Source organism: Mustela putorius, unplaced genomic scaffold, assembly GCF_011764305.1.
Source record: "Mustela putorius furo isolate JIRA1106 unplaced genomic scaffold, ASM1176430v1.1 tig00003850_pilon_pilon_pilon, whole genome shotgun sequence".
Taxonomy (NCBI): domain Eukaryota; kingdom Metazoa; phylum Chordata; class Mammalia; order Carnivora; family Mustelidae; genus Mustela; species Mustela putorius.
Window position 1 is genome coordinate 3,654,687 of NW_025422002.1, and position 27,305 is coordinate 3,681,991.

Genomic DNA, 27,305 nt, shown 5'->3' on the forward strand with positions numbered 1-27,305 from the left:
TCACCTGTTCAACTGATATTAGTTAGGATCTTTAACATAATCCATTTGAGACCGCTTTTGGCAACTGTGGTTTGTTTCTTTTCTACACCACGGAAAATCGTTATCGTGTTATTATTACATTTTGGAAAGCTTACTACAATTTTAATTCAGCATTTTGTTGCTTTCTGTTGTTTAGAGTCACTTAACGATCCATCCCACGCTGAAGCAATAGAGTTGATAATCTTCATATTATACTTAATGTTTCTAAAATGGAAATCACTCCCATTTGTCCAGGGTTCCCCAACCTACGTCTTGTGACCTATTAATAGATGTTTTAGAAAAACAGTATGTATGTAGAGGGGATTGTGGAGAGGGGGGAGGTTTTATGATCAAGTAAGTCCTGTGTGCTTAAATATGCTCTGAAGAATTTGAGGAATCTTGGGATGTTAAAAATCTCTTGCAAGGATTTATTCTGAAAGAATAAGTTTAAGAATCTGTCAAACTTTGGGTAATTTAGGGCTTCTCAAAGTCATTTGATTATATAACCCTTTTAAATTTGAGATAGGTAGGAGGGAGACTACTTCTGTTAACAAAAAAATTAATATTCTAAGGACCACAGTTTAATAAACACTGCAGTATATGCTTCAGGTTGTTTGCATCTTCTGCTAAAGCACTAAGTCACTTATGTCACAAAAGCAGTGAAACCAAAATAATTAACTTATTTTTAAATAGCCAAACAGCATGTTAATTGGGTATGTTTTTTACTTTTACTTTTAAAATGATTAACTTAAAATGATTCAGATGTGCTTAGGACTCAGAGTGCTTTCACATAAAAACATCCTCACTACGGAGACTCTTTTTTATTTTTTAAAGATTTTATTTATTTATTTGATAGACAGTGATCACAAGTAGGCAGGGGGGGGGAGGCAGGCTCCCTGCTGAGCAGAGAGCCCGATGCAGGGCTCGAATCAGGGCTAGATTGCAGGACCCTGGGATCGTGACCCAAGTCGAAGGCAGAGCCTTTAACCCACTGAGCCATCCAGGCGCCCCACTATGGAGACTCTTAACTCTAGGAAACAAACTGAGGGTTGCTGGAGGGGAGGGAGGCGGGGGATGGGGTAACTGGGTGATGGGTATTAAGGAGGGCATGTGATGTAATGAGCACTGGGTGTTACATGCAACTGATCAATCACTGAACTCGACCTCTGAAACTAATAGTATACTATATGTTAATTAATTGACTCTAAATTAAATTAAATTAAATTTAAAAAAGAATCCTCACTACATACCTGCATCACATTTATTATTATCCCCAGTTGGTGGGTTAAAAGTTGAAAGTGAGAATGTTTAAATGGCTTCCCTTATGTAATACAGGTGTGAAATTTGGTCTTTTTTTTTTTTTTTAAACTCCAATTAAAAAAATAACAAAGTAGATGACCTTTCTTTTCCCCCTGCTGATATCCGGGGGTTTATACAACTTTTTGCCTTGTCCTACAGGATTCAAAGAGGTTGCTATCACTGGCCACTGGCAACAGTCTTGAAAAATGTCTTTAGAAAAAGAAAATACAGTTTCATGTATTTGATTACAACTCTCTTTGGAGAGGTGTGGGTTGATTAATATTGTGCTGGTAAATTACTTTCTAACTTCTACCTTGTGATTTTGGAGATGCTAATTTATACTTAAAACTCTCCTATAGCTATTTAGGGGATAGACAATGTTCTCCTCATTGTTCATATGAGAAAACTGAGATGCTCAGAGATTACTTAGTTTGTCCAAAACTCACACACCATATTGAGTAAATAGTATACTCTACTTTGCTATTTGCTCTGTTGTTTGTTAAAATCCCCTGGTTTTGTATGGAAAAACTACCATACCAATTGAACTTACCCACGACCTGTTGTAGGGGTTTTCCTCCCCGAGACTTTAGTTGCTTGCTGGGAAGCACTTGCTTATTTATACTGAGTATCCTCTTGACATCAGCATGGGGTTACTTATAATTACAGGCACATGTGTAAATAAAATGATTAACTATTCTCATATAAACATAATTATATCTCTCTAAAATAACACATGTGGAAATTTTATAATCCAGTGATAAAGGGAAAGCAATCTGCATGACCCCTCCTTTGTATGTAAACAGTGGATTATTAAGGCAGAATATGTTTCCTGTTGCACATTTGGTTATTGAGGACAATTACACTTAGGACTCATCTAAGTATTAAACAACAGAAGTGCCTTTTCCAACAGTTACTGTTCTCTATAAAAAGCTGACGTCCTTCCGCCATTTTCCGAGGACATTGCCTACATTTGAACTTTAGCCCAGGATTCTATTAAAGAGAGATGTATAAGAATCAGCTAACTAGTTCTGAAATCAGCGTCTTCTTTTCTATCTAGTTGCTCCTCCCTCCCCACCAGAGTAACTTTTGAAGATAATATGGGGCATGTTAACTAATCAGTGCTGGTGGCTAGTATATCACTTCCCCAGCTTTGAACAAATCTGGAGATCACTCCTTAAAGAGAGGGATCATGGAAAGCCTGGAGCTGAAGAAGTTTGATTTCCTTGGAGCACAGTAGTTCACTGTAGCAAATCATGTAAGCTCAGTGTCATTTAGGATTTGTCCCTGTAATTGAAAGCATGGCATCACATGTTCATTCACAAAGCATTTACCTAATTCTTCAGAAAAATTAGAACTTTGAAGCATATGTTTTCAGGTGTGGCTGCCTCTCACACTTGTCCCACTGGCACTCTGGGATGAGTAAGTATTTGCAAAAAAGTTGTTCTTAGACTGTGATACATTATTCAGCCAATATTTTTAAATACACATTTACGTTTGGGACCAGCCAACCAGTCAGTCAGTGTGTTTACCAAGTATTTGCTACAATATTAAACCACCGTCTCACTCAAATAATGGAAAAATAGTTCAACCTCACAAGTAAGGAAAGAGTAAGAATTAGCTTTGATAGCAAGAGACTTTGGGAGAAGAATAAATTGAGAGTTAGGAATTATTCTGTCCCTACGTAGGGTGAAGAGTTTGGATTACTTTGTTGCACAGTTTCTCGTTAATAGAAAACTGTAAAATGCATTGAAAACCACAAAATGTTATGTAGGTATGTGGCACTATGATGCACTATAATGATTATTATCTATAAAATGAGAGAAGTGATTCAAATAGTTTTCAGGGTGACTTCCAGCCTTATGATATCAAAATTATAGGCTCTCTAGGTCTGTAATTTGAGCATTAGCTCAGTAAGTATTGCATAGTGCACATGCTTAATAAACTATAAATGCTTATTCCCTTGGCTTAAAGAGGTTGGACTTCTTTTAATCAACTATCAGTATACCTTTTAGTTCTCTCAAAATAAAAATCTTATTGACTGACACTACGAGTACTGGTAAAATGCTTAAGGGATTATGATTACTTTCTATTTATATGTAATAGCAGGCTAAAAAAGGATCATTGGACAACAGTATGAATTTCTAACTTGACCATTTCTTTCATCAATACAGTAGCATTCCAATGCCAGAAGACATATTTGTAATGATGATTCCTTTGCTTTCAGAGCTGAGCTATGCTTGGATCTTCAATGAATACCCTTCCTATCAGGATAATCGCCGCTTTGTTTCTCAGGAGACTGGGAATCTATATATTGCCAAAGTAGAAAAGTCCGATGTTGGGAATTATACCTGCGTGGTTACAAATACAGTGACAAACCACAAGGTCCTGGGGCCACCGACACCACTAATACTGAGAAATGATGGTGAGTTTCCTAAGGGATTTTGTTCTGGGTTTTTTTTTTTTTGGTCCCCTGTTGCATATGGAAAATTTGTCACATTATTGGCACACAAACCCTGATTGTCTAAATTAAATTTAAGAAAAGTTTAATGCTTTTTACATTTGGTACCTATATTTTCTCCATTTGTGTAAGAAAAAACCCATGAATCCATTTTGGAAAACTAATTAGTAGTTTAATTGCTAATTTCAACATGGATGGAATGTGGATTTAGGTAAGTATAAATAACAAAGGAATCTATTTCTTGTTCTTTTTCACTTAATATATGAACACAGGCGGAATGAAGTGGAAGGTTGAACAACTAGCTCATTAATTAATTCTATGTAATTTAGTATTCAGTGTCTGGAAAGAAGTTTTAAATTATCCAAATAACTTCTGGATTAATGATACTAATGACATAGTTCACACCAGTGTGAAATACAGGAATACCAATGCCTATTTGAGAAATAAGTTTTAATTTCCAGCAATCATGTAAAAAGATTTCAAGAAAATATATGAATTTCACCTTAATTATCTAGATAGATGACATAACAATGTGCTTTTCAAAGACAATCGTACTGAATTGTGTATCAAAACTCTAGTACCGTTATGCCTTTCCCCCACTCTGAGTATTTATATGTATTCTGTTCCCTCTTCTTGAAATGCTTTTCCTTCTCTGAATCTCAGCCTTTCATTTGGCTGACTTGTACTGGCCCTTTCCTTTTCTTCAAGTATATTACTTTCTCCAGGAAGTCTTCTCTGCCTGACCCCATCTCCACTGTGCTGCATCAGGTGTTTTCTCAGTAAAGTCCAGCAATGTCTATAATGTCAAAGTTCCTAAGAACTCTTCATTCTGTATCATAATTACCAGTGTGATACCTGTCTCCCTCACTACAAACCTGCTGTTTAGAAGCACACACAGTGCCCTGATCACTAGTATATCTCCAGCACTTCATGCAGAAACGAGAACATAGATGCTTCTTAATAAATACTTATTGAGTAAAAGAAAACAAAGGCATACTCAAGTCTTAAAAAAAATGGCTGGCATAATGATTTAAACAGTCATGGTTTACATGTTTAAGTTTCTACTCTTTTTAAATTCCTTTCCCATTGAGTACACATTGGAACCTTCCATTATGAACAGGAATCACTAGACTCGTTACACAGATGAAGAGACTGTCAGACAAGAACATTAACAACAAGCATTTTCCTGGGAGCTTGCTGTTTGCTGGGTGCTCAGGATTTCACCAGGATTATTTCATTCAAACTTGAAGCAACTGTATAAGGAATTTCCTCTTTTATTTATTTTTTTATAGATGAATGAACAGGGGCTCAGACATGTTAAATAGCAAATCCCAAAGCCCCACAGCTAGCTAAAAACTAATGGCTTCAAGATTCACACTTGGCTCCCATGTCCTATTAATTCCAGAGCCTAATATCTTAACTCCTCACTTACTGTTTAATTTTGTCACACTCTGCCACCTCTTACCTGAATTTATAAAGAAAAACTTGGCAAATTGGCAAATTCAAGCCTGAAACTCAGATTTCTCTCCAAATGTGTTCCTCTTCCCTTCTGTACTGAAAAGACTTAGTACCCAAGTGGGGCTGTAAATCTGAACCTCCCAGAACAGGGCATTTGCAGACAAACCAGCTCTGCAAAGAGGGTCTGAGCACATACACCATGCTATGTAATTTTTTAGCAAATAATGTAGATTTCAGTCATTCCTTTATTTATTCCTTCCTGCATTTTGCATGTATTTATTTAATACTTATTGTGTAACAGATACTACCCTGGTACCAGGGAACAAGAATAATAGGTACTTATCTCATTGCACTTATATTCTCTAGGAGCACACAGGTAAAAACAAACAAAAACAAAAGCCTAGTTATTCTAGGTAGTAATAAATAAACCAGTATGATAAAATAGAGGCTCTGTGGCATGAATGTCTACTTTAGTCAGGATTGTCATGGAAAGTCTTTCTGAGGAGGTGACCTGTGAGCTGAGACCTGAATGATAAGAAGTCAGCCCTGTGATGTTCAGAGAGAGGAGCAGTGCAGGCTGAATTAGCATCACATGCAAAGGCCCTGAGGCCTGGAGTCGGGGGCGGGAGGGGGCACTTGTCATGTTCAGTAGCAAAAGAGATTGTGGGCATGGTTGGAGCACAGTAAGCAGAGTGAAGGGTGTTTTGAGTTGAGGTTGGAAAGGAATCAGCAGCCAGATCATGTAGACCAGATTTTATTTCAAGTGCAATGAAAAGCCATAAGAGGATTTTATTCAAGAGAGTGATATGTGTTTTTTAAAAGTTTGTTTAGTTCCTGTGTAGAAACAGACTTCTAACAAGTGAGAGGGGACACTAGATATCCAACTAAAAGACTATTGCAGTAATTCAGTTGGGACATGATGGCAGCTTGAACTAGGGAGTAGTAGCAGATAATAGAGAAGTGGGTGGATTGAGGATACAGTCTATAGGTAAAACTGCCAGGACTTGCTGAGGCACTGGATGTGGGAGGTGTTAGAAGAGAATGTCAGGGATGACACATGGGTTTCTGATGTCACAACTGGGTTTATGGGAATGCCATTTACTGAAATGGTTTCACTGAACAGGTTTATAAGGGAAAATCTGAAGTATTATTTTAGTCATTATTGGTAAAGCCAAAAGAATGACTTCTCTCTTGGCAACAAAAAGAATTATTTTGTTTTATGCTTCTTGTCCCATCTCTCTATCCTAATACTCATCTGATATATTCACATGCTTATCAGCTTGCCTTCTTCCCCAACCTTGCCCACAGTTACATGTGATCAAGCATAGGTCCATCTACCTTTGTTCCAGGGAGAAGCACCATGCTTGCCAGATGACATGTGTTAAATGAATATATTGGAGTAACTGAATTATATTAAATAAAACTGAAAATTTTGTTAGTTTAAGAGAATAGTAGGCAAAGGACCATTTTTGTCCAAAAGCTATTGATGTTATGTCTTCACAGACCAAAGGATGAAGAACCTTTTTCAAAAGGTGTGCTTCACTGGCACTGTGTACAGAATTACTTAAAAATAAATCCCTGTGTCCTCTGCTTATAATGCACTTATGCCAAAATGTCTGTTCAGTGGTGTTATTATCCATTCAGGTGTGTCAAGTCACAAATGTAATGAAATATTGATGAAGTGCTAAGACACAGACCAGGAGACACATTGCCCAGAGTTGCTAGAAGGAACAAAAATTCAGGAACACAAGAACTCCAGAATCATCACGGACACTTCATGTTGCCAGCAATTTTGCCTTTTGCTTAGCTTTTAGATTTATCTTAACTTGTCTAGTATATCATCATCGAGATGACAAATGTTTTTTACTGGAATATTTTATCACAAAATTAACAGAATAAGGATCTCATTCTTCAGCAGTTAATGCCCATTTATTCTTAATTTCCATGAGAGTTGCATGGTAAAAGTTCATAATATGTCTTTCCCATTTAGGCTGGAGTATATAAAATGGATACTTGAGCTATATTACTAAGGACAAAATAGGTTATTTAATTAGCTCTTCTCTGGAGGTAAGAGAAAAGGGGAAATATAAATCAAGAAGGGATTGCAAAATAAAGATGACATTCTTGTGAAAGTCTACTCTATGAGAATAAAATCCATAAAATCATTCTGCATGATCTTGTATTTAGAGCCTATATATTAAACTAATAAATACAAAGTTGTATAGAATTTGTACAATCATTTTGTTAATCGAAGCTCTTTCAGAATTTCACATCCCCCTTCTGTCTCCAAAATGTGAAGAAGCAAGGCAACAGAGTCTATTGCCTGAAGTGAACTAATTATCATGGCTGGTCATTTTTCCTGCAAAGCACAGATGTAGTTTAAAGAACTAGATGTCCTCAATATTCAGGTTATTCCCTTGAAGTTCCAGCTAAGCAGTTCTGGACTGTGATTCATTGTTCCCAGCCCAAAAGGTTACAGTGAGTCATAAAGAGTGAACAGTGAACGTTGACTGGAGTCCTGATAGACATCAAATGTGATATTTGTCCCATGTTTATCCCACTGGCCCTAGAGACCCTTTGCCCCTAGCTCACCATGGTTTGGCAAGACTTTGGTGTTTTATGTTCCCACCCACACACTCTTTACATGCTTTACCCTTTCCTGGGGCTCAGACTGTTACTGAAATCAGGGGCAGGATGGTTTGACGTAAGCCTGAAGGACTCTGGAGCCAGGTCCCCAGGGTGGAATCCAGTTGTACCACTTATTAGCTGTGTGACTTTGGACAGCACTGTAACCTCATTTCGTTCCAGTTTTCCCAGCAATCAAGTGAGAATGATGGAAGCTAGCTCAGAGGCTTATCTTCTGGGTTAAATTACAAAAGAGTGACAAAGTAAAATGCAACATCGGTAACCTCCTTACCTAGATATACTCAACAAATTATATTTTAAAAAACAGATTACATAGTGAATAGATAGTATTATTTTTTTTTAAAGATTTTATTTATTTGACAGAGAGAGAGAAATCACAAGTAGACAGAGAGGCAGGCAGAGAGAGAGAGGGGAGGAAGCAGGCTCCCTGCAGCAGAGAGCCCGATGCAGGGCTCGATCCCAGGACCCTGGGATCATGACCTGAGCCGAAGGCAGAGGCTTTAACCCACTGAGCCACCCAGGCACTCTGAATAGATAGTATTATCCTTGTTGTGTAAAGTGTATGTAGATGATGACAGAGACAGCTGGAAATACCACTCTCCAACATGCTAACAGTGTTAAACTTGGAAGGGTTTAGCTTTCAGAGATCAAATATTCAATTCTTTTTTTTTTTTTCTCTTTGCTTTGTCATCTTTTTTTTTTCTACAATGATTAGAGATCTTTTGAGTTTTTAGGAAGACATTTGGTAAAAGGGTTATTTACAGATGGCTCTACAAGGAACTTAGAAATCACCCAACTTTGTATCTTTATTCTTTGGGAAAGAAGAGAATTAAAGACCAGTGGAGTAAGGTGAGGAAGCATCAGGGTCAAATTCCCATGATCCGTCCCCATGCTACTTAACTGAGTTTCACAAATGTTGTTTGGGGCTCTAGATTAACAGATTTGCCTTCTTTTCTGCTATGATTTTTAAATTTCTTTGTATTAGTTCTTCTAAATAACTATATATTGCTATGTAGTATTTACCTCAAGGAAGTATGAAATTGAATTATTACACAAATGTGAGAGAATTTTATAACAGAGTTTATCTAGATATTTTAAAATCTGCTTTGGAAAAATAATATAAATTTTTTGTGGAAAAGTGTACCTGTTGCTTAGGTACCATGGAGAAAAAAGATTTGAGAAAAGCATATCATAATTATTTTTATGATCGGTACTAAAGTAGTCTCTGGATCAATATTAGCTAACTGTTGGTTACTAATGTTAATGAGCTTGCTCTGTTATGAGCTTCCTACACAGATCTCAAAGAATTGCCCATAAATTTCTATAAACAAAGGTAATAGATTACCCATAGAGCATTAAGTACAAGAGAAATCATGGATTTAGATTATATTTGTAATGGCTATTTCTTCTGTCTTTAATCACTATCCATGACCTCCTTTAAAATGGCTAAAGAAGAGACGAATTAGCAGAGATGACTACAATCTTGGGAAAATGAGGTCATGTCCATGAGGATGTTTTATGTCCATTACATACACAGGTATATAATTGAGCAGGAGTTATTATATGACCTTTGCCTTTTTTCTCTGTTTTCCTTGAGGCTGGCTGGGGATTGGTTTGGCAGTTCTTTGTTTTGCTTATTAGAACCCAGACAGATTTTAAGCAATTTATAGTCACTGTCTGTCTGATGGCTCATTGCTTTGTATAGTGGGTATTAAATATTTTTTAATATTATCCCCAATTAGAACTCTAAATAGAAGAAATACTAAGTAATGGGGGAATGGGGTTTATCCTCTCTTTGCCTTTCAAAATCTCTCCCTGTTTCTCCCCTTCTCTTATATACACATTTATAAATATATATATGGGTTATGTTGTATAAATGTACATATGTTTATATACACTCGATATATTGTCTTTGGAAATTAAAATGTAAACTGAATTATAAATTTATGTTCTTATATATAACCCAAATAATTGGTGATATTTTTCTAAGTTCTCCCTCATTTTTCTCAGCCTAATTTTATGTAGCCATGAAAATGCTGAGCATGGTAAGCACTGAGGCATTTAACATTTTCACCTGAAGTCAGCTTTAACGCAGTGGACAAGAGACTAGCTGATAACCTCAGCTTCCTGCAGTTTCAGAGCAAGGGGGACAGAAATAGATGTGCCGGACATAGGGTTGAAAATGTCCCTGATTGGTGCCAACCAACTTTGTCTTTTTTTTGCTATGGCCTCACCTGGGATGCAGTGTAGGCAGGACAGGACTAAAAAGTCAGGAAGAAAAGAAGTCATGAAATCTGGGCTGCAGTCTCAAATCTACCACTAACTCACATGACAAAAATCATGCCGTTTCTTTGGTCCTCTGTTTTCTTAGCTATTAAAATGTGTGATTTGTAATAAGTCAGATCTAAGCTTTAATCTAGTTATCCTATAGGATTCTAGTCACAACTCTTCTATGATACCTTACTCCAATCCCAATATTCACACAGGCCAGGTAATATCTGGTGCTAATCCACAGATGCCAGTCATTGGCTCGGATTTCTTCCCAATGCTAAAAATCAATCCTAGCCCCAGACCTGGTGCATTCACTCTTCTGATCAACATGGTCACTTGTGAGCCTTTGCCTCTATGACCATAGTGGCTCAGAAGACTATATCTCCCTTAAAGTTCCAAATTTAAGACCAAAGACTAAAAAATGGAAAGGATAAAATTAGAATATTATAGAATATTCTATAATGTTGATGCAATATAGTGTATCCTCCATTATGACATGTCACTTGTTCATAGTAAACTTTTCTAATACTGCCCCAAGCTGGATTAGAACTTCAAGTGAGTATTAACAACCACTGTGTGTCTTCATAAACAAAGCAGCTTGATTTGTTGGCCACTTAATTAACCTCGTGAGATCAGATCACAAACTCATTCATTAAGAAGATCTTTTTTTATTGTAAACTTGATCTACAACCTTTTACTGATGACCTAGCATTTAGATTAGCAAGGATGACACTTCTGCCTGGCAATGGGTAGAAATATATTCTTCACTTAGACACAGGTTTATGTTGCTTAAGATCTAGGGTTTATACCCAAACACTTTGCTTTATTTTACTCTCACTTCTAATTGCAACTTTTGTGTGGCTTTGTCACAGCAATCATGTCTTGTTTTTAATTTTCTAACAACATCACAGTTGAGGATCTGTGGGTGTAAAAGGTGTTTTATGAGGGGAATATCTAAATGACTAGAGGATGTGAGATATTTTGCTAAACTGCCATTGCTAATCTGATTTAATAGCATCTTAATGGCTCTGGATATTTTGAAGGCTTGACAAGCTTAGAAACTTGGCAGTCAGCTCTAGACCTCTAGCACAGTCATTCCATTTCAGGTCCATGGGAGCCAAAGGTCTTGGATGGTCATTTAGCTACTCAGTTAGGAAGCATCTGTTAAGTACCGGTTGTGTGTGGTATATTATGAAATAAAAAGATGTGATCCCAGCCCCTGAAAACCTATAGTCTTAGAGAATTCCAAATTAATGAAGGGTCTGAAATTTCATTCTTATTACAATCATTGAATTGAGTTCCAGAAAACACTTGTACAGACAGAGGGATTTGAAATGAATAAGGGAAGCAGAGGTGTCTAGCCTAAAATAGAGAAGACTTGGGACATTCATTTGATTATGCATTTAACCAACAATTTTCATTGAGTACCCGTTGTATACCTGTCACCAGGAATGCAGACATCTGTGTATAACAGATTACAGCTCATCTGAGAAGCGTAACTGCAGCCTGAGGCAGGAGTCGGGCCATGTTGGGGGAGAGTGAAGAAGTAAAGCAGGTTCATTTAAGTTTCTTTTGTAATAAGAGCCAACAGGAAGCAGTGAAAGATGCAGTGAGATTATACATATAATTGTGCCTTGGATGGGAGGAACTCTGGCCTGGTTGAGGATCAGTGCAAGCTTCCATCAAGAGTTGAGGAACGAAAAGAATCCCAGGCCTTCCAGTATTTGTTTAAAGGAGGAATCATTAGACTCCCTCCTGCAGGCCAGTATGGCCTGTGGCCTGTTTCTGTGTTTAAAAAAAAAATAAGTTCAACATTTTCTCCATAGAAATGTTGGGTATTCTTAGTTAATTACTAAATTCTCTGTAATTTTTGTTGCTATTGCAAATGGTTTCTTATTTTTAATCACATTCTCTAGTTAGTTATTGCTGATGTACAGAAATGCTATTTTTTTGTGTGAATCTACATTTGGCAAGCTTGCTGAAATCTCTTGTTAGCTCTAATAGTTGTTGATTTTTATCAACCCTCTCAAACTTTGCTCTTTTTCTCATTTCCTCTAAGCCAGGCAGGGGTCAGCCAGCTAGGACTCATGGGCCATATAGCCCACCACTGTTTTTGTAAATAAAATTTTATTGGAAACTAGCCCTATCCTTTTGTTTACGTATTGTTTGTGGATGCTCTTCAGCTATAATGGCGGAGTTAACAGAGACTGCATAGCTCACAAAACCTGAATAAAATCCTTGTTCTCTGTCACTTTAGAGTCAAACTTTACCAGTCTCTGACAACATGATAATATCTTTAAATATGTGAAGACTATCCATCAAAAGACTTGATTTGTTGTTGCTCTACAGACTTGAACTAGGACCAACATGTAGAAATTAGAGGGAGAGAGAGTATATTATTAATTAATTAATATATAATTATATATTAATTATATTTCCACTATAATTATTTATATTTATTATATAGCATATGTAATATATGCTTATAATTATTTATATATTTATAGTATAATTGATTAGTATATAATTATATATAATATATAATTAATTAATATATATTAAGGCAATATGAAGAACTTTTTAGTAGACTGACCATAGAAGTACTTACTCAAAGGAAGATGAAAGCTGTCTTTCTTTCACCTAAAAGAAGATGATCTCATAATTAACCAATAATTAGCCAATTACTTCAGCATGTCAGGTAAACTAGGACTATTATAGTCAAGCATGGATACATTCACTCTGCCTTTATAGGAGATAGCATTCTGGAATAACTCAATTATCTCTGCACTTTAGTTATTGAGAAGGAAGGAAAGATCTCAGATTTAAAGTTAAAACATGTGTATTTTCACATCCTACAGATTTCTGAGGATACCCTAAAACCCTGCATTTAAGAGATGATATACAACCTTCAGCTTTCTTACTCCTCTCCAGCACTGGGGGGCAAGGGTCATTGTTTTGATGGTTGTGGCCTCAAACTCAATGGGAATTCACCTTTTGGAGAGTGAATAGTGGTAGAAAGGATTCTTTGGATGGTCCCATAGACCTCACAATGTCTTCTTCAAACGAGAGTAAAATAAGTCTTTTTTAAAAGAGCAAAGTGTAAAATCAGCCAAAGGGATTTGTAGGACTAATGAGGTATTTCCAAATATTTTTAACTTAATGAACTACACATCATATGACTTAGTCCACAAGAAAGTCAATGTGGGAACATTTCATAAGATGATTTTTGCAATTTTTTTAGTAGAAAATCCCATTCTGTGGAAGTGGGTAAAAGTCCCTTCTGTGGTTTAATTTAGCAAGCACAGATTCCAGCTAAGGCAGGTGTTGGCAAAATGTCACGGCACTCAACTCCGAAAAGTGGCCTCTTTCTGCCAACACAGCACTCTGCAAATTGTAGTTAAACAAGCATAGTGTGCGACTGATTTCTCTTTCATATTCTGTAATTTGCCAGTTATTTTGTTAAATTCTATGTTCTTAAAAACATCAGCATCCCGTTAATGATTTTTTTAGGTTTCAAAAGGGGAGCAGTCATTGCCACAAGGTCATATCCAGGATCTTGACAGGCATCGTCCCCAGTAAAATTCCATTACTCCTACTCTCCCAATGCATATATATATTACTGTGTTGTACTTTTTGCTTTGGCTTGACATGTCATGGTTACTACAGAAATTCTTAAAGTGTACTCCCTGGACCAGAAGCTTCAACATCAAGTGGGAAATTGCTAAAAATGCACATTCTCAGGCTCTATCTCAACTTCTTAAATCAGAAACGTAAGCCCTCCAGGTGATTCTAAGTTTGAGAACCATTGGTTTAGGAAAAAACAAAACAAAACAAAACCTAGGAATTTCTAATTATGTCTTCCTCAGAAAGTCAGCTCTTTGGGTTATTTGGTAAATAATCATTACCTACATATGCCACCATGAAAGTCCTGAAAAAGAGTCGTGTATGGGGGTCATAATGGTAACAAACAGGTATGTGTTATCCACACTGTGTTCCCATTGCTAGGCACAGTGCATGTCCTAGGGTTGGTGTTACATGAATATTTACTGAATTACTCCATCGGAAAAAAAACATAGCTAAGCCTTTGACTCCTGAGGATTCTAATGTGTAGAATTTCAAGTACTGACCTTTCACTATTGTTATCATGGGTCTCTTACTCCAGAAATGGAAAACATTGACAAACATTCTCATGAAATGAGACTTCTATTTTTCTTTACATTTAAAATTGTAGGTGTAACTGTCTCTAAAATTGCAAGTAAAAGCTGTCTCTGTAGACCATTTGTATCATGAATGAATGAAATTATGCAAGAGAAAGGGAATATTACTGAGATCATATATCCTGGTTGATTCTGACTATATGATATGCACTCTTTATTTCTACTTGCCTTGGTTGTGTGGACACAACTAGGCCTTGAAGATGGAAAAAGGGTCTGGAGCAATTCCATCAGTAGCCTTTCTCTTTCTGCCTAATCATTCTGTAAATCAGCAGAGCAGCTGTAGACCAATTAAGTTCAAAAGTGTACAGGTGGTCAAAGGAATGACTTGAAAAATGTACTCGTGTTTTAAAGGGACTTTTGTTTCATAAAAAATAAAAGCAGCAATAGCTTTTTGAATTAAATGTAGAACGTAAAGGCCAAAATAGTTAAAATGAAATAAATAGTCAAATAAAAATATAGCTTGGTCCAGATGTAACCAAATTAAATGGAACAGTTCGCAGGTGCCCTCCCCAAAATGTTGATAATATAGTTGGAGAAAATTGCTTCCTTCATTTTTTATGACTATAATTGCTAGGACAATCTTTATATATAATGAAAATTCTTTAAACGTCATGAAAACCATGCCATCCCATCTCTGATCCATATCTTTATGTCCTATAACTACTGCTATAAATCCAGATCAATCTGTATTATTACTAACTCTGTTACTTTAATTTTTAAAGCTATAAATATAGATCAGTGTGTATTAACCCAGAAATCATCCATATAACCACCTAAACAACCTAGAGCTCATGTTAGAAAAAAACCTACTATAATTGATTGAACTGATATAGGGAACCATGATGATGATACTTTAGAAAATACTTCCATGCCTGAGAACAAGTGTACATTTTACTTAAAAGCTACTGTGTGTCATAGTATCAGGCCTATATTCCTCCATCTTTTCCCTCCCTTCCACAAATTTCTACTGATCACTTTTTTTTTTTCATATGCCTGGTACTGAGCTAGGATTTGTGAGGGCTACAGAAAAAAATCAGAAGTATTTCCATTCCTCCAGGAAATTAAAGCACAAAGAAAAAGATAACATTTATAAATAGCTATAAAGATGATAGAAAACAATAATGCTGTTTGAGAGTGGCCCAGAATTTTATGTGTAAAATGACATTAGTTATATGGAAGTAGTTTTTTAGTACCTATTAAGTGAAGAAACAATGATAGAAGCTAGAGGTACATGCGAAAAAGGCAGACACATTACTTAATCTCATGTATTTTACAATCGGGATGAAATGACAGATACTGGAGTCATTAATAAACAAGATGATTATGAATTATGTAATTAACATGGAAGAAATAAGATGTTGATAAAGAATAACATAGGGACTTGTTTGAGATAGTGTGATAAGAAAACACTTCTCTGAAGGGACACCATTTGAGCTGAGACATGTAGCAAGGGAAAAGTCATCCACATAAAAATCACAGGGAAAATGAGAAATGAAAGACATTTCTACACAGACTTGCCCGCCAATGTTCTTAGAAGCATTACTACTTACAGCCAAAAATGGAGGCAACCTAAATAAATGCCCATTAACTGATATTATGGGTTGAATCATGTCTCCCAAAAAAGCTATATTGAAGATGTAACCCCCACCTCAGAATATGGCCTTTTCTGAAAATAGGGTCTTCATAGGTATAATTAGTTCAAATGAATTCATTATGGGTGGTGGCGGGTCCTTAATCCAATATGACTGATGTCATCGTAAAAATACAATAAGAAGACTCACAGAACATGATGACAGGGATAGAGACTGGAGTGACGGAGCTGCACGGCAAGGACCACCAAAGATGGACAGCCACCAGCGGAAGCCAACAAGAGGCAAGGAACAATTCTACCAGAGTGTCAGAGGCCATGGAGCCCTGTCATGGCCCTCATTTATGACTTCTAGCCTCCAGAACTGTAGGAGAATACCTTTCTTTCTCTTTAAGCCACTCATTTCGTGTTACCTTGTTGCTAATATGACCAGGGAACAAATAAATAACATGTGGTATCTCCAAACAGTTGAATACTATTCAGCAATAAAAAGGAACAATTTACTGATACATACTGCAACAAGGATGACCCTTGATAACATTCTGCCAAGTGAAAGGGTCCAGATGCAAAAGAACATGGAGTGTCTAATTCCATGTTTATGAAATTTCCAGAAAAGGCAATCTCTCGGAAACAGTAAGCAGATTAGAGTTATTGCCTGGGGCTAGAACAAGTTCTGAGGCTTGACTGTGAAGAGTCAGGAAGGACCATGGGTGTTGGAAATGCTCTAAAACTGGATTATGGTGATGGCTTCACAGCTTGGTCAACTTACCAAAAATCTTTGAATTGCACTTAAAATTGGTCAGGTATTTATATGTAAATTATACCTCCATAAGTGTGTGTGTGTGTGTGTGTGTGTGTGTTTTAAAGAAGTCAGGGGAAACATTGAGAACTGAGGCAAAGAGGTTTTGTTGCTATCTGGTCATTTAAAGGCCACTGTGGGATGGAGAATAGGTCGGGCAGAGGAGAAGAAGGATCCTGGAGGAGTGAACTTGGAGTCTGGGCCTTGGTACATAGGCATTTAGGATGAGGAAAGAACAGGGCTGGGGATCTTCCACTCTGTCTCTGCATTGCTGTGATATTTCAGTTTCTGAAAAAGGTCCTGTAAGATATATTTTTTCCTTGGTATATCTTTTGAGCTGGGTTAAAGAAACCTAGTGTATATGTAATGTTTATTGAAGGAGGAGGCAGGGGGAACCCTGATGGCTGCTGAAACAGCCTTGCCCTCTGTATTTTAGCAGTATTGTCTCATCTCCCTCCCACACAGGACACACTGCAATGCAGATTGTTTTGATTTCCTGAGAGCACAAAAGACCTCTTTTTCTCAAAGCAATTCTTTTTTTAATTAGCCTTGTTCCTGGAGTACGTAACCATACACACCGCAGTAAAAGGTGTTAACTTGTTCCTGCACTCAGAGTCATACTGCTGATATTTATGGGATGATGAGTCAACGGTTCGACTTTGGTTAGCAAGTTCAGCAGCTGTGTGCGAATGCCAGCATAAGCAAGCGCCACTTCTTTACTGGCCCCACTCGGTAGCAAATGCTCAAAGAAAGGCAAACCCAAATTGAAGTGCATGAGAACTCAGCCCGGCCAAAAAGGAGGGAATGGTTTTGTAACTGAATGTGGCAAGCATGGATTTAGTGTATTTGAATCTAGTTTTGTAGTGTTATTCATTATAGGGGTGAGAGCCCACAATAAAAGAGGAATCAGGGACCAGAGCTGCAACCTGGAACACTAACTAGTTTGTTGTGAAAATGAAGACAAACTGCTTTACCTCTTTGAGATTACAGCCCTGCTCACAAAAGGGAAAGACAGATTAGGACCAATTTTAATTCCGGGAGAAGTGGTTTAGAATCCCCCCCCCCTTTTTATAAGATGCATTTATTTTAGAGAAAAAGAGAGTGCACACACATAGTGGCCAGAGGGAGAGAAGTGTTAGCAGACTCCACACTAAGCAAGGAGCTGGACGTGGGCCTCAATTTCACGATCTTGAGATCATGACCTGTGTCAAAACCAAGCACTTACTTAACTGATTGTATCACCCAGGTGCCCCTTTTGAGAATAGGTTGCTAGCTACAGATCCACTCTGTGGGAAAGTATGAATCCATGGATGCCAAGATTAAAAATGCTCAACTAAATTATTTCAAAGATCCCTTCCAAATCCAATCCTCCCTATGATGCTATGAAAGGAAAAAACTAAACAGGTATGTTCAACTTCGCACTTTGGATGACATACCTCATAGCAAACCTAGCTAGACAGCTGTGTCATCTGACACTTTTGATTTTCTTTTTACACATTAAGGAAATCCCCTTGATGCTTCCCAAACATTAAAGCTGCATCAAAAAGGATCATCTCTGCAAAATGAATGAAATTATTTCCCTCTGTCATTGTACCTGTCATCATCTGTTCCTTGCTTTTACTTTTTCTTCTGAATCCCTCAGTCTTTTTTCCTGGAACTATAGAATACCTAAAAGGTGAAATGGAGGAGCCTATCATTTCTTACTACGTTAAGTAATTCCAAACTTCATACTGGCACAGCTGAATCAGAGACCATGGAAAAGGATTAGAAATTGAATAGAAATAAATGTATTCAATCAATTAGAGCAGTGGGAGATGGGGTCAAAAAGGCTTGATAAGAAATAATTGGTAAGTCTTCAGTTATAAAGTATGGACTTAGGTAAAGTATGCACTAAGATATTTAGACTTAAAATAGGGACTTAGAAAAAGTATTTTGTTAGGTTATTTTACCTTGGCCACAATTGTACATTTTCTAGGATATGGGAAAATGGGAGAATATAACCTTCAAAGTAAACATGCCGTTAAGAAGGTGGGTATAATTTTAAGATTACTTTTTATAGTTACTTCCTACTGTCCTTTTTACATTGGTTCAGAATACACTAATACCGGCATTTGATGTTATCCTCTGTGCACTAATTTGTGCTTGGATCAGATTGGTGTTGAAAGTGAATAATAAAGTATTTTGTGGTCACAAATTGATTATTAAGATTTTTTTCTTATATAGATCAAATCAATCATGGAGATTTTTTTTAATACTTAAAATTTTTCTACAATATTTTCAGCAATTTAGTTTATTTTCCTGATGACTAGGACATTATCTCTCCCCTCCTTTTTTGGTCCATAACTGCCTTAAGAAGAAAAGAAAAGAAAAAAATGTTTTTTGATAAGTGAAGTTGAATGCACGGAGAATTTGATCCTAGCAGATGGTACAGCACTGTGATACAAAATTTCCCCTAGCAGTAACTGGGAGAGGAGCCACAATTCAAGGCTGGTTAGAGATAGAACCAGCTTTAAATGAAGAAATTAATTGTGCACATAATGATGTATGAGAGCGTCCTACATTAACAGAAGAACACTTACGTACATTTAAAAAGAACCTCAGAGACTTAGTTCCTTTGTTTATTCACAGGGGTGATGGGTGAATATGAGCCAAAAATAGAAGTGCACTTCCCAGAAACAGTGCCGACTGCCAAAGGAACAACAGTGAAGTTGGAATGCTTTGCCTTAGGAAAGTAAGTTTTGGTTTCTCTTCCATCTTGTCCTCCCTTCGGCTGGGGCAGGTAGACAATTTTATGTGCACTGTTCACAGCAATGGTTTCTGAGGGGAGTGAAAAGCAAGACAAGCCTTTCTTTTGGTAATTCTATGTATGCATCTTTGATTCTGCCCTCTCACCACGGAGAGGGGACATGTAATAGCACAAGGGGGATTAGGCTGCCACAATTGACACGGCCACAAAGGAGAAGAGAATGGGCAATTCTGAAAAAGTATTTTGTTCTATTATTGTGACCTGTAATGTGCACGCTGTCTAACCCAGAATGACAGGAAAACAATGGCCTTCATTTGAGATACACTCAAGCTGACTCTTTGGGAAAATATGGACTTTCATTCTTGCCCTAGTTTAGAGAGGATGCATCAGACTTTTCTTGAAATTCTTTTTAAATGCCCAGTCTCTTCTCTCTAGTTTGGATTTCCTCTATTCTAGCTAAAGATAGGTAAGATCTTACATCTGAAAATTATTCACTTTATTATTACATCTGTGGAGTGATAAGCCTACTTGGGATCCAGTTAACTTTTCCATAGATTATCTTTGCAAGGGCAGAAAGAAAATGAAAAACAGATCAGTTAAGATTTTCCCAGTAACACTGAAAAAAGGATTTGGCATAAATGATACACACTATCTTCTGAAATGAAATTTGTAGATCATCTGTGATTTTAATGATTGACATTAATCTCTACACCCTACTCCCTCTCTCCAGCTAGCCCGTCGCTAACTCCCCATCCTCTCCGTGCCCAAATGTTGACTTATGCAACAACACTAGCATGCTCAACCTCAGTATCAGCATCTAATCTGTTTCCGTATTTTTTTTTTTGCACTTCACACCAGCCATAGAAGAAGGATGTTCCTTTTTATCATTGTATTTTCAGCTCTAATAAAAGAATTCTTTTGGTTTCCATGTTTTTAAGTTGGGGCTGTGTGAGCTACAATAGTATCTTTACTTTGGCACAATGCAATGCAGTGATAAATCTTTGTATCCTGAAAACTTACCACATGAAATGAATTATGACATATCTGTAGGACTGAACACTGTACAGACATTAAAAGGCAAGTTGTACAGCAACATATGAGACAGAGAAAATACCCATGATTTATTGCTAAGAGACTAAAAACAGATTGCTAAACATCATAGCGTGGGCCCATTTTTTATTTTAAATATATACGTTGGGAAATGCAATCCAGGGAAAAGGTGGAAACAAGTAGCTGGATAAGCTAGGTATAAATTTGGTAAACTATACAAGGTGACACCTTGAAAATTCTTTTTTGGAAAAAGAGCAAAACTCAAATCGTTCATATTTCAAAGGGGGTATGAATTAAACTCTATTCACACTGCTTGAATGGCACTGGAATAAAAACAAAAGACCAAAATTGGGCTCCTCCAGTCTGCACAGAACTGTTTGGGTATGCATATCCAGCTGCCAAAACACATCATCATTGCCCACTTAAGAGCAGGAAGACTGTGTCTAAGTACAGTTATTTGTAAAGGCATGTATTAAGTATATATCTCATCAAATGTAAAGGCACCCGTAATGTACTTTTGATAGAGCCATTTCTGCATTTTGAGTTAGTGTCTGTTGAATTAACTTAAATTGTTCTAAAACAAGTGTACTAGAATTGATGGCTTTAATTTTTTAAATACCATCTCAGGTTTTCCAGAGAAGATTAGCAAGTCTTTAGCCTAATTACTTCTCTGTGTGTGTTTTTGTGAAAAATAAATAAGTAAATAATTGTATCCCCTGATAGGAAGCTGCACTCTTAAAAGCTGTGGGTAGCTTGCTCAACCATTGATTTGCAGACTCAATGATGCCCTCCTTGCAATTTAAGATGTGTTCTCACAGTTATGGCTGTAGGGTGATAGATGCCTTGAGAGTACATAAAGACCCCACTGATGGCTTCTTTCCTTATCTTACTATTTTAAGTAAAATTTCCCCTAACCACTCTCCTAGTCAGCTGCTGCTATAAGTTGGTAAGGTTCTATAAAAAATATTCCAAGGGACGGAAAGTAGAAACTGCCAGTTTCTTCTTGCCTATCCCTTAAAACTGACAAAACATCACTTCTGTCTTATTTCAATAATCAAACTCGACAAACAACCCAGCAGGTTTAAGGCAGAGGAGAACCTGGACCTCGTATGGGAAGAATGTGAAAGTGCAGTCATCTTCAATCTGACACATTTGTGCTCAGACATTTCTATTTTCATATTTATGATTTAGGGGGAAAAAAACAGTTACACTAAAAAATGCAAGCATGTAAAATCTGTTTTTTATTTTAGAGATAATATTATATATTTTTATTAAGGTTAAGAAAGTTTATTTGATTCTAAGAAAAACACTTAATATATAAATAGTAATACTGGAAATGTGGATATAGCTAAAATCATAATAGTGATATGTGAATGAATGAAGTTTGGGAATACTGTCTAAGGCAAGCTTATATGTTTAGAACCAAGAAGAAAGGGGTTATGGGAAGCATAGGTTCAAATAAAAGGTACAGTTTTCTCTAATCTAATGTACTCCTTTTTATTCTCACTATCAGTCCGGTACCAACTATTATCTGGAGAAGAGCTGATGGAAAGCCTATAGCAAGGAAAGCCAGAAGACACAAGTCAAATGGAATTCTTGAAATCCCCAATTTTCAGCAGGAAGATGCTGGTTTATATGAATGTGTAGCTGAAAATTCAAGAGGGAAAAATGTAGCAAGGGGACAACTGACTTTTTATGGTAAGTTTACCTCTAGGATTTATCATTTGTGATGCTAAAAACCTTGGCACTAAAAGCATAAACTGGGAGGTTTCCTTTCAGGCTTTCTGGAAAGATTGTGTACAACAGGACTATATAAGAGCCTTGGTTTGCTGCTAATTAGCGTTCCTGGGGTGATTCTGGGTGTGGAGAGTGAGGGTGGGGGGCAAGGATGTCGACAAGCAGAGAGGAAGAAATCAGGCTGAGGTGTTTGGGAGATGGGCATTAGTGGGAATGCACTTGCCAAGAAGTGTTTTTCCTCTTCCCATCAAGCTGTAAACATGACACAGGAAAGCTTTTGTGATTCCTTCTCCTGATGTTTTTCTTTTTAAACTGTGTGCTTTTCTTCTTTCGAATTTTGATTTTGGGCTCATGTTAATTCTTTGTAATTGCTTCTATTTGATAGCAATTTAATGTGGTACCATGAACATTTCAAAATGCACACTCCCCAATTTTAGTTCTTATCAGAGTAGAGCGTGACAAATCTCTCTCACCCCAAAGACATTTTATGTGCAGCTGCTCCTATTCCAATCAAATCATCGGCATTGATCCAAACGTAATATAAATGGAAAACCTCTAGCACGTGGTCATCAATTTAGCCAATCTTGGAAACCCCTGTCAGGGTATTGATTTGAAATCCAAAGAGGAATTTCATTGGATAGGCATTTTGAAAGCAAATTGAGTTCTGCCAAATTGGAACATGTCTGAATCCCATCTTTCTGGGAGATGGGAAATAACTATTGTAGACTGATAATTATTCAAAAATAGTTTAAATATACAACAATGAATATTAAAGTGCTGAGAGTAGTTCTTTAGGGGCAAGTTGTAGTAAGAGTTTTAAATGTCCTTATTTTTTTGAAATAACAGATAATAATAGTTATTTAAAATAAATATTTTACCAATTCTTCTTCCAAAGCATTTTGGTTTTAAGATAGAGCCAAAGATTAGGGTACCTGGGTAGCCCAGTGGGTTAAGCCTCTGCCTCCAGCTCAGGTCATGATCTCAGGGTCCTGGGATCAAGCCCCTCATCAGGCTTTCTGTTCAGCAGGGAGCCTGCTTCTCCCTCCTCCTCTCACTTTCTCCCCCCGCCTGCCTCTCTGCCTACTTGTGATCTCTCTTTCTCTCTCTCTCTGTCAAATAAACAAATAAATAGTCTTAAAAAAAAAAATATATATATATATATATATATATGGCCAATGACTTTATTTATTCATCATAAAATCTTCCTTAGAAACATGATTGGAAACTGAATGGAGATTTTGAGTATCAGCTAGCTTGCAGGGAGCTCCCCGACATGACCCTCAGGATTTAGAACTTACCTACCTGATATATCCAGGGTGACAGGTGAGCACACACGTTCTAGAAACTATTTCACATGATGACATGGGCAACAGTTGTTTGAATAAGCTTATATACTTCTTTAATCATTCATCTTTCTTCAACAATTATTTATAGGACTAATTCCACTCAAGCCAGATGATGGACTTGAAATATTATCTTGGCTCTTTCTTAAACTGTGGTATTTGATACCTTATTTGATTGGTTGAAAAGTAAAAGACGGTGCCTGGATGGCTCAGTGGGTTAAGCCGCTGCTTTCAGCTCAGGTCATGATCCCAGGGTCCTGGGATCGAGTCCCGCATTGGGCTCTCTGCTCAGCGGGGAGCCTGCTTCCTCCTCTCTCTCTCTCTGCCTGCCTCTCTGCCTACTTGTGATCTCTCTCTGTCAAATAAATAAATAAAATCTTTAAAAAAAAAAAAAAAGAAAAGAAAAGAAAAGTAAAAGACTCCATAGTCCATTGACTGAAAACCATAGGACCAAAAGTGACACATTTGTTTAGTGAGATACAATTGATGTATTTTTCAAGTGTTTAGAGTACATTTTTCTCACAAGCATAATAATTTCGTATATGTCATGCAAGGACAACCTGAAACTATTCAGAAAAATGGCCAATGTTTTCTCTTTTTTTATTAGCTGAATAGAATTTTTGATTTAGTTCTGGCTGTTCCTGAGTGTTATTTGAGTTGTTCAGCTAATTGAATAAGATCGTTTTCGCTTTCATGGTTTTCTTTTTTTTTCATGGTTTTCTTTTAAGTAAAGTATCTGTTTTTGTTATGAAAGTATGAAATGTTCTGTAACCAGGAGTTGGTGTAGTGCTTTCTAGTGAGTGAAAGTTTTCCTGCAGTGGAAAAAGAATACTCCAGAGTCACTGTTCTGGAGAGTCAAATTTGTCATTGGCCTTCAGCCTTGTGCAATAAAATGGTTTGGTTTTTTTTTCCTTCAGGGATCCTGCCCTGGAGATGAAAATCAGGTTCTAACAGTGTTTCCCTTTTAAATGGAGTTATCTGCATCCATGCATGGGGGAAAGAGCGGAATGAAATTTGCCTGCTTTCTGAAGATAACTCGGCTTTTTTCTCAGTTGTCAACCACCCTTGGTATTAAAAGCTTGTCAGATCAGTTGACTTTAATAGCACTTGGCTGTTGCATCTATGTTTATTCTTTTGTTTTTCCTCAACTAGCATATCAGTGACACAGAAATTATCGAACTGTTTTCATTGTCACAGGAGAGATTAATTATACAAAAGTGCTTGGCTGTCATTTTCTCTCTCTGTCTCTCTCTCTCTCTCTTTTTTTTTTTTTTTGGTCTCTATTGGGTTTTCCCAGTGCTGAGTTCCTAATATCCAGCTGTCTAGATCTCCAATTTAAATGAGTTATTATAATTAAAATCACTGTGTAGATCACAAAAGGGGAGAAAATAGCCCCAGTTATTTATCCATGAACATTCTATCTTTGTTGACAAGAGAGTTTCTTATAACATTAAGATGTGCTATGCTCAGGGGTTATAAACCATGGGTTTGAGTTTAGAAACCTGCTTCTCTTTTTATGGTTTCAGCTGTTTATTCTGTTCATCAAATCTCCACTTCAACAACCACAGGTGTGCTAACTTCTCATCTAGCTTAGCGATACGGCCTTTTTCCTCATTTTACACTCGAACAATTAAACCTTCCTCCAACCGCCTGCTGGACATGATTCTGTTGTTCCCATCTTCCCTGTGTCAGAATGTGGAACCTCCTATTCCTGGTTGGAATATTCCCACTATAGTTCTATCTTTAGGTTAGCATGTGCTACTCATGTTTGGGCTCTGTGAAGAATTAAAACTAGTTCAGACATAAAACATTTTACCCTATCCTGTCATTCCAATTTATTTTTGCCGTGACTTATACTTGACCAGTGTGGTTTAGTTTTTGTTTTGTTCCTTTGTTGTTGTTGTTGTTTTGAGTATAGTGGACACACAATGTTACATTAGTTTCAGTATCCCATACAGTGACAGGATAAGTTTATACATTATATAGTGCAGTCTACTTTTAATACGATCTTTCAGACATTTTTTCAGCATAAAAAACTTTCTACAGGGACGCCTGGGTGGCTCAGTTGGTTAAGCAGCTGCCTTCGGCTCAGGTCATGATCCCAGCGTCCTGGGATCGAGTCCCATATCGGGCTCCTTGCTCCGCAGGGAGCCTGCTTCTCCGTCTGACTCTGCCTTCCACTCTGTCTGCCTGTGCTCGCTCTCGCTCGCTCTCTCTGACAAATAAATTAAAAAAAAAAAAAAAAAACTTTCTACAAATAGATCTGTAGTTTTCAAGAGTAAAATACAATAAATCTTTGTTGCTAAAGGTAGAAATTTTCCAGGGATTTTAATATATTATTAACTTGTTCAGCAATTTTTTTTTTCATTGCCTGATGTATTGTGAGGCATCCTGATTGGGTGAGGGCTGGTGGCACAGGCAGTAAAAAATTCACCCATTTATAACAATATAATATATTGTATATTGTATATTGTAATATAATATATTGTATATTGTAATATAATATATTGTATATATAGTAATATACTTTAATATATAGTATATTGAACACACTACAAGGGAGCAATGGAGACAGCAAAGGAGAGAATGTCTGCCACGAGGTGGTAGTGAGGGGCTATAGTTATAGGGTGGAGTGAGGGAGTATGGCAACATATGGAATTTTCCCTTTTTTGGTAATCTTAGGAAATTTGCCCCTATTAGAAGTGGTAAGTTAGGGCCTATGACTATTTCAAGATGGGTAGCTTAATGACCCTGTTGCATTCAGGTACGTGGCTATTCTGGGCCGTTTTGCCTTGCTTAAATTTCCACTGCTCAAGCCTATTGCTTAAAGAAGTCTTTATACCTATGGCAGGCAATGCCAGGCAGTAGGGTTGCAGTACAAATCCCTGCCCTCAAGGAGCTTGTATTCTACTAGAAGTTGAAGATAATATACTACAAAGCAAATGAATGAACTGGAAAGTTTCATATTGTAATTAAGAATTATGAAGAGAATAATCAGATTATATGACAGAAAATAACAAGGAGGAGGGGAAAGGCTTCATAAGATAAGGTAGTCAGGGAAGACTAGTCTAAGAACTGAATTCTGAGCTGAAACCTGAAGGATGAGAAAGACCCAGATTTTCAAGGGAAATATACCTCAGGCAGAAGGTAAAGAATTACAAAGGCCCCAAGATAGAAAATTACGTGACATGTTTGAGCTGCAACAAGGAAGCCAATATAACTAAATCATGGTGAAAAAGGGCAAAAAGTTTTGAAAAATAGGAGGGTGACAGATACCTTACAAGCCAGGCACAGTTTGGGTTTTATTTTGAGTATAATGGGAAACCATTGGAGGATTTTAAGTAGGGAAATGACTCCATAGGATTCACCACTTTAGAGACCACTCTGGTTGCTCTGTGGTGCATAGATTATGGGAACCAAGAGCCAAAGCAGGACAACCAGTCAGGGAGCCATCTAGGTGAGATGTTGGTGGCTGGGACTTAAAGAACAAAATAAATGGAGAAACTTAAGTTATATTTTGAAGTTAGAGCCAATAAGACTTATTCTTATAAACTCAGTTTGCAGATGGAACTGCTTCCCAAAGAGCCAGTTTAAGTTTACATAGTAAGAAGCAGAGCTAGATTCCAAATGCCGTGTTCCTTCCTCTATGTTAGAGGTTCTTGTACTTCAGTGTGC

General features: G+C 37.1%; 1 protein-coding gene across 5 annotated transcripts in view; it reads left to right on the forward strand.

The window, feature by feature from the left end:
- CNTN4 (contactin 4) overlaps positions 1–27,305 on the forward strand; it is a 936,335-nt gene that overhangs the window by 737,982 nt on the left and 171,048 nt on the right. For all 5 annotated transcript variants that reach the window (XM_004738394.3, XM_013053943.2, XM_004738395.3 and 2 more), the window contains 3 exons: positions 3,542–3,739; positions 19,383–19,485; positions 22,064–22,248. In XM_004738394.3, coding sequence (XP_004738451.1) covers positions 3,542–3,739; positions 19,383–19,485; positions 22,064–22,248 — 486 coding nt within the window. The remainder of the gene's footprint in view (positions 1–3,541; positions 3,740–19,382; positions 19,486–22,063; positions 22,249–27,305) is intronic.